The 15,843-nt window shown below is 38.6% G+C and overlaps 1 protein-coding gene across 1 annotated transcript in view; it reads left to right on the top strand.

Annotated features, from left to right (window-relative positions):
- Positions 1 to 15,843, top strand: part of MYO3B (myosin IIIB) — a gene marked incomplete at its 3' end in the record, with an annotated part of 162,826 nt that overhangs the window by 65,791 nt on the left and 81,192 nt on the right. Inside the window, exon 8 of the mRNA XM_029284724.1 lies at positions 5,743 to 5,898. Within this exon, the coding sequence (XP_029140557.1) occupies positions 5,743 to 5,898 (156 nt within the window). The remainder of the gene's footprint in view (positions 1 to 5,742; positions 5,899 to 15,843) is intronic.

The raw sequence follows: 15,843 nt of genomic DNA, 5'->3' as shown, positions 1-15,843 counted from the left end.
CTTTCTTGCTTCTCTCTCTTGCAACTTTAGGTGTGTGTGACAGCAACTTAGTCCTTGTATTTACTGAAAAGGAACTTGGCTCAATCAACTTATGAATGGATTTTTCCTGCTCTATTACCATCCGGTTCGTGGACCGGTACCAGGCCACAGCACGCCAGCAACTGGTCCACACAAACAAGCAAAGCCCCATCCGTGGGATGCAGGCAGCATGCAAAACCATGCACTCTCCAGTCCGCAGAAAAATCTTTCTCCATGGAACCAGTCCCTGGTGCCCAAAAGGTTGGGGATCTCTGGTATAGATTATATAGCTAAAACCTGGAGAAGGACATTTGTTAGGGAATGAGGGTATATTTCTGAAGTCTTGTTGGATCTGCTATACAGTATATGAATAGCAATATGCGAACTGTTGTGTAACAATGTGTACTGGATTAATTAGGCTTTCTTGGATGGGCCTTTGAATATCAATTGAGTTAGAGGAGAAAATATTGCCTTACAATGCAGTTTTTGTGTGAAAGAAGATTATAGTCTAAATGGATTTTTGATTTGAACAGGACTATTATTTTGTCCTTAAGTGATGATTCTCTGATGAAATGCCGTAAACAGAGAAAAAGTTTGGAATCGTAAGTCTTGATATTCTGCATTTTCCTCAGAAATTCCATTAAGCCCTCCCACATAAATTGTCTTTATGGGGCAAGGGGTTAGACTAGAAGACCGCCAAGGTCCCTTCCAACTCTGTCATTCTGTTATTCTGTTATCTTGAGGGTAATTCTTTTGGCAAAGATACAACTATCTTCCTGCAACATATAAGCTACTCCAAACCCAAAGTAGCTTTATATGAGGAAAATAAGTCCATATTACATATTCGTCTCTAACCACGGGAACACGAAATCATCCTTTGTATCTAGACACTCACCGTTTATGACGAAAGGTTCGGTTCAATAAAGCACGGTGACTTTACACGACGTCTTAAGTTCGTCTTTCTTTGTCCAAAGGAAATAAAGTCTCAAAGAATCGGACACTGTCGTTCTACCCGAGGTGTCTTTCAAAGGTTGTTAAAGACTGCAATGGGAATGAATTAAATAAAACTAGAAAACTGGGGTTTACCCTCACTGTAATGATCTCTCCTAAATTCTGTGGAAGAGGACTACATAGGCGGTGTTGTGTTTTCGGTTCGTTGGCAATTGACGAAGACACATGGTGAAAACAACAAGCTCTTTATTTTTCTCTCCTACAACCAAGCAAGAAGCAAAAGGCACGCAAGCCTTTTATAGGGCAAGAAACCCGGACAGTGTGAACCAATAGGAATTGACCCTTTTCTCGCCTTGCGCATGCACGCAAGGCCGGCACCACCCTGTCTGGTCCCGGGCAGCTTTTGGTTTGCTCGGGACCATTTGCAACAATTCTGATCCTGCTTTCAACTCTTGCAGGCTCAGGACACAACAGGCGGGAAAATCAATGATGAGAAACTATGCATTTGGCTCTTGTCAAAGAACTTGGGAGACAACAACATAGAACTGCTGTTCCTTGCACTTTTCCCTTGCTTTACAAAACGTTTATAAGAAATAACAGTGAAAACCACAATTTCCCATGTTTCTTTGATTTATATAAGCCTTGATTCACGGACGTATAAATCATGGGCCTTTCAGAACCTCTGTGCAGATTGGCAAGCATATACACCAAGAAACAAAGTATTTTATTTATTATTATAAAAAAATTATGTAGCTGCCCAGCTTGCATATTACAACTCCGAGCAGCTTCCAGTAAGCCAAAAAATAAACAAAAAGGTCCCTGAAATAACCCTTAATTCCTGGCCCATCCAAAAGAATCTTAGAAGTAAGCTAATAGGTGCACATTTTGTACTGAGATGTTAGCCATCAATTATGAATTCTAATATGTGGTTCTTAAGTGATTAGTTCTAGTGGGAGGACTATGTTCAAATCATTGGGAAAAGGGATAGTTTTTTTGTGCTTTTTACTGGGATATGTATCCAACCTAAAACTGGTTTTTAATATTAATCTCTATGGAAACAGACAGAAGAGAAATACAGGAACACTCGGAAGGGACTTGGAGCTTGCCTCCTCTAAGGGAGAGGCAATCCCGCAAACAACATATGCACTTAATGAAGGCATTTGGGATGGTGGGCACATCTGAACTTGTCATGGAGGTTCTCAGACTGATTGTGCACGTGCAGGAATTCTTCATATGTGTACTTAGTTGGGCAAGTCTGACTAAGCTCAGTGGTTCTGTGTAAAGGTAGTTTGGCTCCAGAGTACGTTGCTGTTTTGCTGAATCTCATTCTAATCACAGTTTTATATTTTTGATGTCCATGATAACAGCAAAGTAGTTTCCTTAAATTAAAATAATCCAATATTTTCTTTTTTAAAAAAAGTCCAACATATTTTGAGACAAAGGGGGCGAAGCCTAACTTTTAACCAGATAATTAATAGCCAGCGTATATAAATGCTAGAGCATATCATGAAAATTATCCTGCACTATGCCACATCAGAATGTTGGTGATCTATCAGTGGAAAAATGTCCTGGAACTATGTTCCTTGAAATCTAATGAGCTCTATTCAGGGACTTGGTTTGTTTATTTTTGCTTTTTATATTGCGGTTATTCAGTTATGCAGCTGCTAGTTAATAAACCATTTCACCATGCAAGTTGTGACAGCTAGTTATAATATTCATTTTCTTGCATGACTAAGCATGAGGAAGCTTCTTGCCCCTTTTTAGAAGCAAGGATTCCATCATTTTAAAATGGGCAATTTCAGGTCTGTACAAAAACTGGTTATTTAATGGGAATTGGAAAGGCAGGCTGCTAGTTTTATATTCAGGTAAAAAGGGTAAAGGGGTCCCTGCAGATTTTATTCCACTAGTCGTTACCAACTATATTCAGGAGACAAGTGTAGGAGATGACCAGGCTGAGCCTGAGAGATGAGTAAAATGCGTCATAAGTCGTGAGTCCCTTCACATCTGCAAGAGATCTAAGTCCAGCCCACCTTGAATGCCTCTCTTATCTTTCCCGCATTTCCCTTAACAGTCAGTTGGCCAGATTCTTATAGAAAGCTTAAGCTTGCAATAAATCTTTATACTCATTTGAACTGCCTGAATCTCCTGATTTCCCAAGCGCTTGACAGCAAGACAACTACAGAATAGGGACAATTAATCATAAAGGCAATAACCACTCCTAGTTGGTTATCTTTGTCATTGGGCACCTAATATGTGTATTTGTTTATGCAATAAAGAAATCAGACCTATCAGAGCAAATTTATTGTGCCAACCAGCTAGCTAGCTAGCCCTTTCCTTTTTTCAGGATTCTCCCTTTCATTCGCATTCCTTCTGGATCCTCCTTCTAAGAGTCTGATTTTTGGAGTGACTCTATCCAGTTCTGTTTAATCCGGGGGGGGGGGTATTTTTAGAGTTTTCCTGTAAGCTTTTCCTATTTCTCTAAGCCAGGGGTGTCAAACTCAATTTCATTGAGGGCCACATCAGCATTGCGGTTGCCTTCAGGGGCCGGGTGGATGTGGCCAGGATGTGTGCGGCCTACTGGGTGGGCGTGGATGGAGTGGGTGTGGTCTACTGGATGGGTGTGGCCAGCTCTACATTGTTCGTGTCAAGGGGGCCTGTGGGGGCCTGGGCAGGAGTGGGATAGATCTGAGGGTCTCTGGCAGAAGGGGGTGGGACCAGGGCAAGTGCCAAGGCATGGTCCACTGGAGGATCCTCACTGTTCCTCTCAGGCCATGCGGTGGGGGGGGGGTTATGGAGCTAAGACTGAATGCATTTCAGCATAGATGGCCACCACAAAATTGTACATTGGCTCCTGGCTGGCCTGGGCCAGGGCCAAGGCAGCGGGGGCCGTTCCCTCACTGTTTCCAGGATGGCTTTGCGGGCCATATGAAACCACTTCGCGGGCTGCATCCGGCCCTGGGCCTTGTGTTTGACATGTCTGTTCTAAGCCATAAAAGTTTCAATGGATCCACTGATTTTGATATTTATCTCTTTCATGCAACTAGGGCTGGCTGGTGGATTACTGCCAGAAAGTTGCAACCCCCATCAAATGATTACTCATATAGTTGTGACAAAAGGATTGTTCTACACGTGGACTGAGACATGAACTATTTATTTTTCCATTTTACATGTCCACCGATCTCCCTGACGTGACTCTCCATGGCATACAATAAAGCTAATAATTAAAACAAATCTTAAATAACCACGACAATTGATATAAAATATAAATAAGATCACGAGAGAATGCTCCAAGATCTCATATATAGCAGAACCATCTTGCATGCTCCCTAAAACTCAAGGATCCCCTACTGTGTTGGAAAAAAAAACATGTTTTAAGCGATTTCTGGAAAGATTAGGGCTAATCTCAGTTCAGGGGGAATGATGTTCCTAATGGTGGATGGCAGAAAAAACTCATTCTGAGGGTCCCACTAGAGGGAGTTCTTTCGATGGTGAAGGAAATGCAACAGGGTATATAGAGATTCTTTCCTTTCCATCACAGAATCACAGGCTGGAAGTGTTTCCAAAGCAGAGCGAGCCTTGGAATTCCAGCCGGTTTACAGAGGTGAGTCATGGTAAATGTATATAACAACATTTTTCTAATGAATTCAGTTTACTTTTAAAGATCTGCCTTGAACCATCAATAATTTCATTATAAACAAAGCATTTTAAAACAGTTTATACTTTTTTTTTTTTGCTTTGACATATTCTAATTTTACCAGGTTTTCTACGAGAGGTTATATATTTCTAGAGACTGATGAGCATTTAAAAAAAAAAATACTGAAACACTGACATACAAATAAAAAAAAAAAACATGAGTAGAGAAATAAAAGGAACCAGAACCATAAAAACCAAATGATGGATTTATTTTTATTGGAGGCTGTGAGTGGTATTTAAATCTCTGTGGAGGCGGCTAGATTTTAGATAGTAGGTTTTATTGTTTTAGTTTTTATATCAGGAGGCTCCAGGTCCAAGAGAAGCAGTATCTCATGAGCATTTGTAAAAGACATCATTTCCCAGGCGGTTTGTTCTTGAAATTTTCAGAAGAGCTTTGAAACTGATTTTTTTTTTTTGAGGAAATAAAAAATATGGAAGTTCCTCAGACCGACAGACATTACTGATGGATTATTGTAGGAATTATGTGTTTATATTCTTTAACAACGATAGAGGCTGAGCTTGGTGATGTATCTTTTGCCTTTTGTCATTCATAAAATACAGTATATTATTTAGATGATATGTAAAGGTAGAACACTGTACATTTACACTTAATACTGATCATTTGTTGAACTTTCGAAATGGATTGTTTTTGTTGCCCAACTATCCAGGTAAGTTATTTTTTTTCATAACCAATATTGATAAATTCAGTTTAATTACATTAAGTGTGAAGAAGATCCAGAGTTTGGTATGAGAAAAGTGGCTATATAATTTTTTTTTAAATAAATAAATGCGAGGATTTGCAAAGTCAGGATAAACTATTATTGTAGAGAAAATAAATGTGCTGTCCATTAAAGTCAGATTTGCACTTTCACATTTAGTGTTGAAATATGCTAACTTTAATGATATTATCAGGATAAACGTCAGATTTATTCTCGCATACAAGACAGTCCAATATATAGCTGAAGCCAAATTCAAAAATTACCTAAGACCCAGAATTAAGTATATAACTAGGCAGGTGGTAAAAATTTATACCAGAGCTATGTGTACCTATCTGAATAATCTGATTACTGTATTTTTCAGGTGTCTAATTAAGGATTTTGAAAAACGTCCATCGGTCACTCATCTTTTAGAACATCCCTTCATACGACAGGCCCATGGTAAAGATATGGCACTCCAAAAGCAGTTGAGCAACCTGATTCAGGCACAACAAAAATTAGGTTTTGTGGCCAAGACAAGGTACTATCTAATTCCTCAGATTTCCTCCTATAGAACTCAAGGACCTCTTACTATAATGCATGCATATATTATAAATAAATGTATAAAAATGATTTGAGTTTTTGTCCCACTTGAGTTCTTTGTATGCAAAATTGATACGAATGAAGTTGCGTTGTCATGTGCACCATGAAATGAGGCTTATCCTGACTCATGTGACATGGTGAAAAGCATCTCAGTAAACTTGGGGATAGCCCTCCCCTTCTGAAGTCCATTGCGGATAGCTTGGCTATTAACTATGTCCTTATCTTAGGCATCCCTAGGAATAGGAGGGGGGCAAGGAATGCAATGTGTGCTGTGACCTGCCCTTACATTCTTGTCTATACCATCAAATTGCAAAGTTAAAAGAGTCTAGCTTGTATTATATTATTGAGCTTATTTCATCATTTTAATGCCATCGTGATTAAAAACAGACACCTATGCCTTATATGTAGAATAGGATTTTTCTTAGGATTGAATAAACTCTTCATGATAGTTGGTACAGCTCATAAAACTAGAACATTTACACTTTTCTTATTTGTCTCTTTTAAATGCATTCAGCAATAATCGGAGCTTCACATAATGGTTGTTCTTACACCTGCACTCAAGTGTTCATTAATCAGTAAAAGAAATGTAAACAGGATACATGTTCTTGCTTTATGATTTTTATTGTGTGAATAATAAAAAGTGTTAGTGATGACATATTAGAAATGTAAAAACAGTATGGTTTGTTTAGTCATTGTCTGAAAAGCTGCAATTAATTTTTTTTAAACCTATGTCTTAGTATCGCCAGCTATATTTCTATAAAGCCTTATATTCTATATCCATTAAGAATGACTTCTTTTCCAAATAATTTGAAAGCCAGCATAGGAGGCATTGCTTGATTTTGTGCCGTCCATAGGGTGGCAGAATTTCACTGTTTTCAAAGTAAATTTAAATGCAAATGAGCACACACAGTTTCTGCTTAGCAGAGATTTTGCAATATGAAATTTATCTAGTGCTAGATAAGCTGTAAAGCATTATTGTAAATAAATACCTACTAATGCCGATGAAGAAAATTAAATGCCATGACTCATAAGTTATAAAAATGTGTGCGCGTGTTCAGGCGCTATCACTTGGCTTTTTCAAAACCAAAAGCCTTAATGCAGAAATGTAAATATACAGTAATAAATGTAATTTATAAAGTGAGGCTGATCGGGAGAAATTGGCCTGTAGATTTTTCTAAAGTAAGAGCCTAAATGAATCTTTTCTTGTTGTTTCTGTTGTTGTTTTGCTTTGCTGCAAGGGTGCTGCGTGCACATTTTCTTCCTTCTAGTAGTTACTATTTCTATGAGGTTGGGGTTTTTTATTTTGTTTTGTTTTGTTACAATTCTCATAGTATGAGAATTTGGTAGCTGTAAGAAATATCTTCTGATATAAAGTGGAATAAACTCAGTTTGTATAAGTTGGCCTATTCATGATGTAGAATGAAATTCTATCATTTTAGATTACAATGCAAGGGTATCACTCTTTTACTCTGGATGTGAGGATAGGGAGGGAGGGTACCAGATTAAGTCTAGTGTAGGCTGTTTATTATTAGACAGCTTTTTAGAAAACCAGCCTGCCACTAACAAGGAATTGTAGAGATAGCATTTTATAACAGTTTCAATTTGAATTTGAAAGCAAAGTGCTGCAAGTCTTTATGGAATTTCTCCTATATATTCTGATAGAATTTGCAGGTAACCTCCAAAATAAGCCAAGAACATCTGCTGGAACACAAAAGGTTGGGCATGCAGAACCAAGGGTGTTTTTTTTTTAATATGTACTTTCTTCCAGAGATCATCTGGGCAAATATCGGGGGGGGGGGGGAATAGCATGCTGGAAAACTTAACTGTGAGCACGGAAGTTACCATTTTCAAGTGTGACAACGTTGTTATTGCTAATAATAATTCCTTACTATTATTATATTTTTTATCTTGCCTTTTTATATATAAGTGGGCAAAAATATCTAATACTCCTTCGTTCTCCTATTTTCCCCACAACAACAACTCTGTGAGGTAGGCTGGGCTGAGAGAGCGTCATTGGCCCAAGGTCACCCAGCCAGCTTTCTTGCCTAAGGTGGGACAAGAATTCATGGTGTTTTGGTTTCTAGGCCAGCACCTTCACTACACTGGCTCTCTAGGAAGAGAGTAGAAAAGGGATAATATAGTCATGGCATGTGTGATATAGCAATTAAAGTTGTTGCCAGCATTGTAATTATGATGCTTGCAGAAAGTACTCCAAGCAGTAGGATTCTTAGTAGGTTGATGGGCTAGAATAGATGATCATATTGAAAATGCAGCACTTTTGCTGTAATAGAGGTCACAAGCCCAATTCTTCCCACTGTTTCAAGAATTCTCATTATTTCTTTTTATGTTCTCCCAGTGACAAAAAGAGGAATGTGGATCAGTTATTTCTATGCCTGTTTGAAAGCTGTTCTGTTAATCTTCAGAGAGAAAAGGAAATGTATGCATTGGGTGCTAGATGGGAAAACTGTGACAAGATAATACCTTCAATGTAATAAGGAACTAATAAAATATGGCCACTTGAAAGGAACAATTGATTGGGAAGACAAGCCAGTACAAGAACAATTGTGCCCTAAATAATGAGTGTCTTTGTTATGCCTTCCAATGGTTCCACTTTTGATTTTATTTTAGTTTTATTACATTTGTGGTCCATTTCACTACAACATATAATTTATCTCTCCCATAAAGCTCTGTATCAACCACACAGATATGTACCATCAGTGACATTAGTGCGTTCCACTGTATTTAGTACAAGTAGTAAATGGTTCTATTCTAATATATGCCAAACCAAAAGACCCCTTGTAACATGAATAAACCAAGTGTAGATTTCCAGGTATTGGAACAGCTACCGGTAGTAATGGCCATGCTGATGGAGTTCAACAGCAGCTGAAAAAGCAACCTATGAACATTTTTGTTCTATATGTAGAAGCATAAGAAGAAAAGAGTGAAAGAAACACCAATACTTGAGAAAAAAATATTATCGTAGAAGCATGCATCATTATTATCCATCTGAATAGATCTCCAGGTGTCACTACATGTGGGGCTGGCACTGATTAGAAGTAAACCAAGTTTTATTGTTGTTGCTGGAGCACAGATTTGCATAGGTATTGATTTGAACAAATCTTTTTTAGTTTTTTCAACTCAATGGAATATTAGAAATAAATTATGTAAGGGAACCTCAGACTATTGTCAGTAGATAATTCTCTAAAAGTACAACAGAGATGAGGCAATTTTAATGGGTGGGAGAAACTGGGAAAAGAAAGATCAAGTTAAAAAAAGGGCTGCATTAGGCTGGTGGCTGGGAGAAAAAAAAATCCAGGGAACAATTCCTCAGTGGAATTGATCGATTCTATGGGAGAATGTTTCCGACAATTGCATTCTAAGCTCCTTTAGACCTGGAATGGAGCATGCATAGGCCATCCTTTAGTATGGACAGTGGACATGTCCATACTAATACCTATAGACACAAGAAAAGGGGGGAGTAGAAACACATAGCCACGATACATATACACTCATCCAGATTAGATTCTGACACACATACACAACTTGCACACACCAAGATTATATATGCCCTCATTCTAATTAGATCACCGCATAGATACAGTACATGCATATGCAAGGGCAACATGTATGACCCTATCTTGATTATACTGTCACACATACATATATACATGGACAAGGTACCATATATACTTCATCCTTATACTCTCTTTTTCTATGCATACTCTAATTAGCCACACAGTGAAACAGGTTACTTTATTTGGCTACACAGAAGAAAATACAGACACCTCCTATGGGCACTGCTGGTGAAGGGCTTGGAAAGAGCCTGGAGGCTCTGTCTACCTTGTTTCTTATTGCCATCTGTTTGGCCCACTCAAGTTGTCTCAGGACTACATGCCCACTCCCAGACAGGGGTCCAATATTGATAAATTATTGCAGCATTCAGTTGTATGAAGTTGCTTAGAACAAGCTAGTGTTTCATTCTGGGGTAAGGTACATTGCCACAAGGTGGCTAATGAAACCAACAGGGGGACAGAGAGTTAAAAAAAATGCTGTATTCCATCTCAGTATAGCTATTCTGAGTAAAACCCTGGTATCTTTCTGATTTAAATTTTTTACATTTTCAATATTAAAATAATTTCTTACTTGAAAATGATTTGATAAGGTTTCATCAGTAGTCCTACCTGAGTTCTCTGACAAAATTCATTTGTTCAATAACAAAGAGGATGATTATTATTTTATTAGAACTGGCAGCATAGTATTTGTTTTATGAAAGCTATAGAATCCTTCAGAATGTTTGAAAATTTAAAGGACTTATTACAGGACTGATTTAATACAGAAACCAGCTCTATAATGCAATTTAAAAATAAATAAATATCAGATCTTTCTGCTTTACTGATGTCTGACTCACAGGTTTTGTTTCTCAAAATCTTTAGAAGTAAAGTAGATGTTTTCCACTGCCCAAGGGGGAAAACACAGTAGGAGATTTTGTTTGTTTATTCAGAAAAGGAGTTCAATTGAAAGCCAAGTCAGCAATTAGCTGTGAATATAAGGTGCCCTCAATCTGAAAACAATGATTGTAAACCATCCAAGCATTAAGTTAAAAATTTCAAGGGCACCTGCCAAATCAGTCTTGATGGGCGTCCTGCTGCTGCAGACACTTTTCCAGTGCTTCTAGAAAAGAAAAACGTTTCTGTTTTCAGCCAGTAAGGGATGGGATACTAAGGATATTGTATTAATATCTTGACCAGCTCAAGGTTGACTCAGCTTTCCATCCTTCTGAGGTCAGTTAAACGAGAACCCACATTGTTGAGGCCAATATGTTGATTCTGTAAACCAGGGCTTTTCAACCAGTGGTATGGCTACCAGCTGTGGTACATTGGCACCTGGCAGGTGGTACGTGACCATCCTAGAAAAGTGGTAGCAGGGGAGGGGAATGATCTGAACTGGTGGCAGCACCGCACAAGCCTGAGAGAGAGATGGCTGGAGCTGCAGGGCTGTCAGGGCTCAGTAGAAGCGCCAGAATCGGCACTTCTTCAGGGCTGTCGGCTCAGTGGAAGCGCCAGGATCAGCGCCAGGCTCCAGCTGGAGCTCAGTGCCGATCCTGGTGCTTCTGCTGAGCCCAGAAGAAGCGCTGATCAGCTGGAATGTTGCAGCATCTCCAGGGTCTTGTGATTTACATTCAGATGCTTGGCAACTGATTCATATTTATGATGGTCACAGTGTCCCAGGGTCATGTGAAGTGACCAAAACCTGCTGCAACCACCTAGCAGATGGGGGGAATAAAAACCAAACAAACCCCCACCCCACCCCTGCTGCCAATCCTCAACAGAAATGCTCACAACAATGAAAACCTCGGACAGGAGGAAGAGCGCCACCGGTGGGCAGGCAGGTGTCTTGTTCAGCTGTAGCTTGGGGGGCACTTTTTTCAGTGCCATTGTAACTTCGAACAGTCACTAAGCGAACTGTTGTAAGTCGAGGACTACCTGTACTTTATCACTTTTTTCCTTTTTTGGGGGGGGGTCATCAAGTTTTTGACACCTTGCTAGGTAATTGGTGGTACTCGGATATTGCCATATCCTAAAAGTGGTACAATGGGTGAAAAGATTGAAAAGCCCTGCTGTAAACCACTTAGAGAGGGCTGCAAAGCGCTATGAAGCAGCATATACGTCTAAGTGCTATTGCTATTAATGTTGGTAATTTTTTTTATTTCTTCTCCAAATGTCTTGGTGTTTTCACTACCTTCTAACACACCGGAGGCAAGTCTGAGATACAAAACTGAAATCCAATGAAAAATTCTTGGTTTGTGTAATAAATTATGCATGCAAGTGTACACAAACAGTTTTAAATATACCAAAATTCCTAAGTGAGTGATATTGATGAAACTGGGTGAAAATATCCATGGCTGAGGATGTGAAAGAAACAAAGCCTATATATTTTTATTTCTGTGATTTACTAAAATGTTAATTCTTCATCAAAATGTTTCTTGGATATTTCAAATGTAGTCAGAAAAGAAATTTACTAAGGATGGATTCTAAAATGATAATTTTTCCCCCTTCTTCCCTGTGATTTTTATACCTTCCCAAGGTCAAATGAGCTTATAGTCCTGTTCTGTGTGATTAAGGCATAACAGCAAATGGATCCTTTTAAGTTTTGTGGGTTAACAAAAATACTTTGGCAAATGTACAGTTCACGTATTTCTTGCGAATCAGTCCAGCTTTACAAGTATGATATTGTATGGAGCATAGATCACTCTGTTCAGAAGTTTTGGAAACAAGACATATGGTAGAAAGTAAAGTAGATTTGTATGGGAAGGCAGGACCACTTCAGTTACTGAAGTAGCTTCTTTTGCATCTAAGCTAGCCTAGCCTCTACCTCCTATCAATGGTTCCTATCAATGCAGAAAAATGGAGTACTACTGTAAAAATGTAGGACAAAAGTACAATTTGATTCATAAACACCCATCTGTAGCTCAGCTTATTTCTGAAATTTATATACCCCTCTATTCCAAAATAGGCTGTAAGCAGCTTACAAAGAATATAAGAGATAAAATAAAAACCAATAACATAACACTTTCTCCTGTGTCTTCACATTGAGGGAGAACTACCACAATAAGACCCATAGCCAAATGCAAAGATGAGATCCATCTGTCAGTGATCCCCAAAGTCTCTCTGGAACAGCCAGGGCCATCAGGATTGGTCTGATCTGATCTTGAGTGGAGTGTTCTTTTGAAGAGGATGAGTGGTAACTAGAAAAGCACACCCTCATGCTCCTGGTGACAACAGTTCTTCAAAGTTGGGGCTCAAAGGACTCAAACCTCTACTAGATTGCATTGTACAAAAAAGAAAGCATTGGGAAAACATAATCCTACAAATAATTAGTCCCTGAGCCATGCAGGGATTACAAGAGGACAACCAGCAGCTTGAATTGCACTTAAAAACCAATTTATTAGTGTAGCTCTCACAATAGTGGTGTTACTTGGGCAAATGTGAAGCTGTTTTAACTACTTACGTCAGGGCTTTTCAACCAGTGGTACGGGTACCAGCTGTGGTAAATTGGCACCTGGCAGGTGGTACGCGACCATCCTAGAAAAGTGGTAGCAGGGGAGGGGAATGAGCTGAACTGGTGGCAGGACCGCACAAGCCTGAGCGAGAGACGGCTGGAGCTGCAGGGCTGTCAGGGCCCATCAGAAGTGCCAGGATCAGTGCTTCTTCGGGGCTGTCAGGGCTCAGTGGAAGCACCAGGATCAGCGCCAGGCTCCAGCTGGAACTCAGTGCTGATCCTGGCGCTTCTGCTGAACCCAGAAGAAGCGCCGATCAGCTGGAATGTTGCAGCATCTCCAGGGTCTTGTGATTTACATTCAGATGCTTGGCAACTGATTCATATTTATGACGGTCACAGTGTCCCAGGGTCATGTGAAGTGACCCTGCTGCAACCACCCAGCAGACGGGGGGAATAAAACCAAACACCCCCCCCACCCCACCCCCGCTGCCAATACTTAACAGAAATGCTCACAACAATGAAAACCTCGGGCAGGAGGAAGAGTGCCGCCTGGTGAGCAGGCAGGTGTCTTGCTCGGCTGTAGGTTGGGGGGCACTTTTTTCAGTGCCATTGTAACTTCGAACAGTCACTAAGCAAACTGTTGTAAGTCGAGGACTACCTGTACTTTATCACTTTTTTCCTTTTTTTTTTGGTCATCAAGTTTTTGACACCTTGCTAGGCAACTGGTGGTACTCGGATATTGCCATATCCTAAAAGTGGTAAAATGGGTGAAAAGATTGAAAAGCCCTGACTTAAGTCACTGTCACTTCCTGTCATCTGCTCCTCAATCAGGAGCAAAGGATCTTCAGTTTAAGATTATATATATGTATATATATAGTCTGGTGACAACTGTGTTTGGAACCCATATCATATTTGCTGGTATTGAACCTGTGTTTCCTACCCAGATCTTCACAACTCCAAGCATCTTATCCAATTAGATTTGTGGCATAGAATCAAACCATATTACACTGGCTTGCCAGCTCTGATAATCTTCAGAATAATCAATCTTTAGAATAATGACTACTGAAAGAATGTAGAAAGATAAATTCACCTGTTTTCAGATTGGGATTTCCAAATACACAAGGATTGAGCTTGACTGCAACAGTTTAAGATTTGAGGAAATAAAAAAGCCTCAAAGAGCTAGGAAATAGTTAAAATAGGAAAATGTTGAGTGACAAATGTACAGATAAGAATATAGACATAGAACATAGAGATAGAGTTCCTTCAGTAATAAGAAGGTCCTAGACTAGATAGGTAGTAAGACAATAAATAGGAAATAGATAAGCATAGAATTAGCATTAAGATTAGAAGTAAGGAACAGAACTTAACATTGTGTATAATAAACAACCCGTATTGGGATAAAAACAAATCTAACCCTTTGTGTCTGGGTTGTTATCAAATTTTAAAAAAATCATCACAAAGACATAAATCACACATTGCTTGTTTGCAAGGATTGATATTTCATAACTTCCACAAACCATCCATTGTATTATTTAAATGAATTTCATATGGCTTTTTATCTAATTCCTTTCTTGTTAGTGTTTTCATAACATCTATGTGGGGAACTAAAGAAAGTTCTTAAATACTTTCTATGATTCTGTTGTTTTTACTATGAATATTATATAAGCCCTCAAACATACTGAAATCATAAATTCAGATTATAAAATATCTTTCATTAGCCAAGTTCAGTCCTCAGTATTAATATACGAAACAAGATGTTTGGAACAAGGTTTATGTTTTGTCACACGGCACAGTTCTCACTACCCTGAAAATTGCTAGCAGTTTTACTGTATTTGCTTTTTGTTTTATTGGCTCCATTGTTATAAGATTACTATTTACTCTGAAACAGGAAGTCCTATGGATGGGAAATCTGTAGATGATTGTTGAGGATCTAGGAGAAGTGTAAGCCAACATTGTGCTGTTGTGTAGTGTATCTGAGTGGATCCTCTTTGATAATATTGGTTGCAAGACTAGAAAGCATTTGAACATTTGTGATGGATATGCTGCGCCACCTAGTATGTTAATATACTGCTATTATAAATATTTTCACTACTTTGGATACTGGAAGAACAAAAGAAGCAATCTCTATTTTCAAATATAGTGTTTTGTCCATGTAATCAAGCTGGCTAGTAGTTATGGGATATGCACGGTGTCATCTGTATGCAGAGAGTAAATGGTTTAAACATAATTGTAGTTTAATCTATCATAGCAAAGAAAGTATCCGTTTCAACTGTCATACATCTTGATGCTTTTACAAATTTCGATGTAGCAAATTAAAGACATTTATATTTTTATTGTAGATCTAGAAAATAAGCTAACAATTTAGTTGATGTGGGGAAGATGAGGACAAAACAATATAGCAAATAATGGCTTCAGGTGAATATCAAATTAACTCACACTGAGATAAAGTGAAAGTGATGGAGATTTGTAAATTTTTATATTCAAGATGAATGGCTTTGAATTTGTTAACTAAAAAAGTGCTACATATGATGGTGAATATCCTGAGTTCTGGTTGTAGCCTGGGTTGATGATATTCTGGGTTATACCACTGGTAATCACTGGTGTGAATCAAATATTGGAGCATTTTCTATTTAGAATAAGTTCCCTGTGTGTGTGTATAGTAAATCAAATACATCAGTGATAAAACATAGGGATCTTTTAGATGTACTAGTATTACTCGAGAAGAACTTTTTAAGTGTATAACATTAAAAAATAAGACCTTGCATCTGCAATGAACAATCAAGTATATATATTTTTTTATCATTTGGTTCTGTTTATGTGAAGATCATTGACAAGTGCTTCGGATTACACATTTTATTTGCTATAATCAGGATGGACACAATAT

The sequence above is a fragment of the Protobothrops mucrosquamatus genome, unplaced genomic scaffold (genome assembly GCF_001527695.2).
Source record: "Protobothrops mucrosquamatus isolate PMUCROS unplaced genomic scaffold, P.Mucros_1.0 scaffold866, whole genome shotgun sequence".
NCBI lineage: Eukaryota > Metazoa > Chordata > Lepidosauria > Squamata > Viperidae > Protobothrops > Protobothrops mucrosquamatus.
The sequence above is the reverse complement of the archived record's forward strand: the minus strand, read 5'-3'. Positions and strand labels throughout refer to the sequence as shown.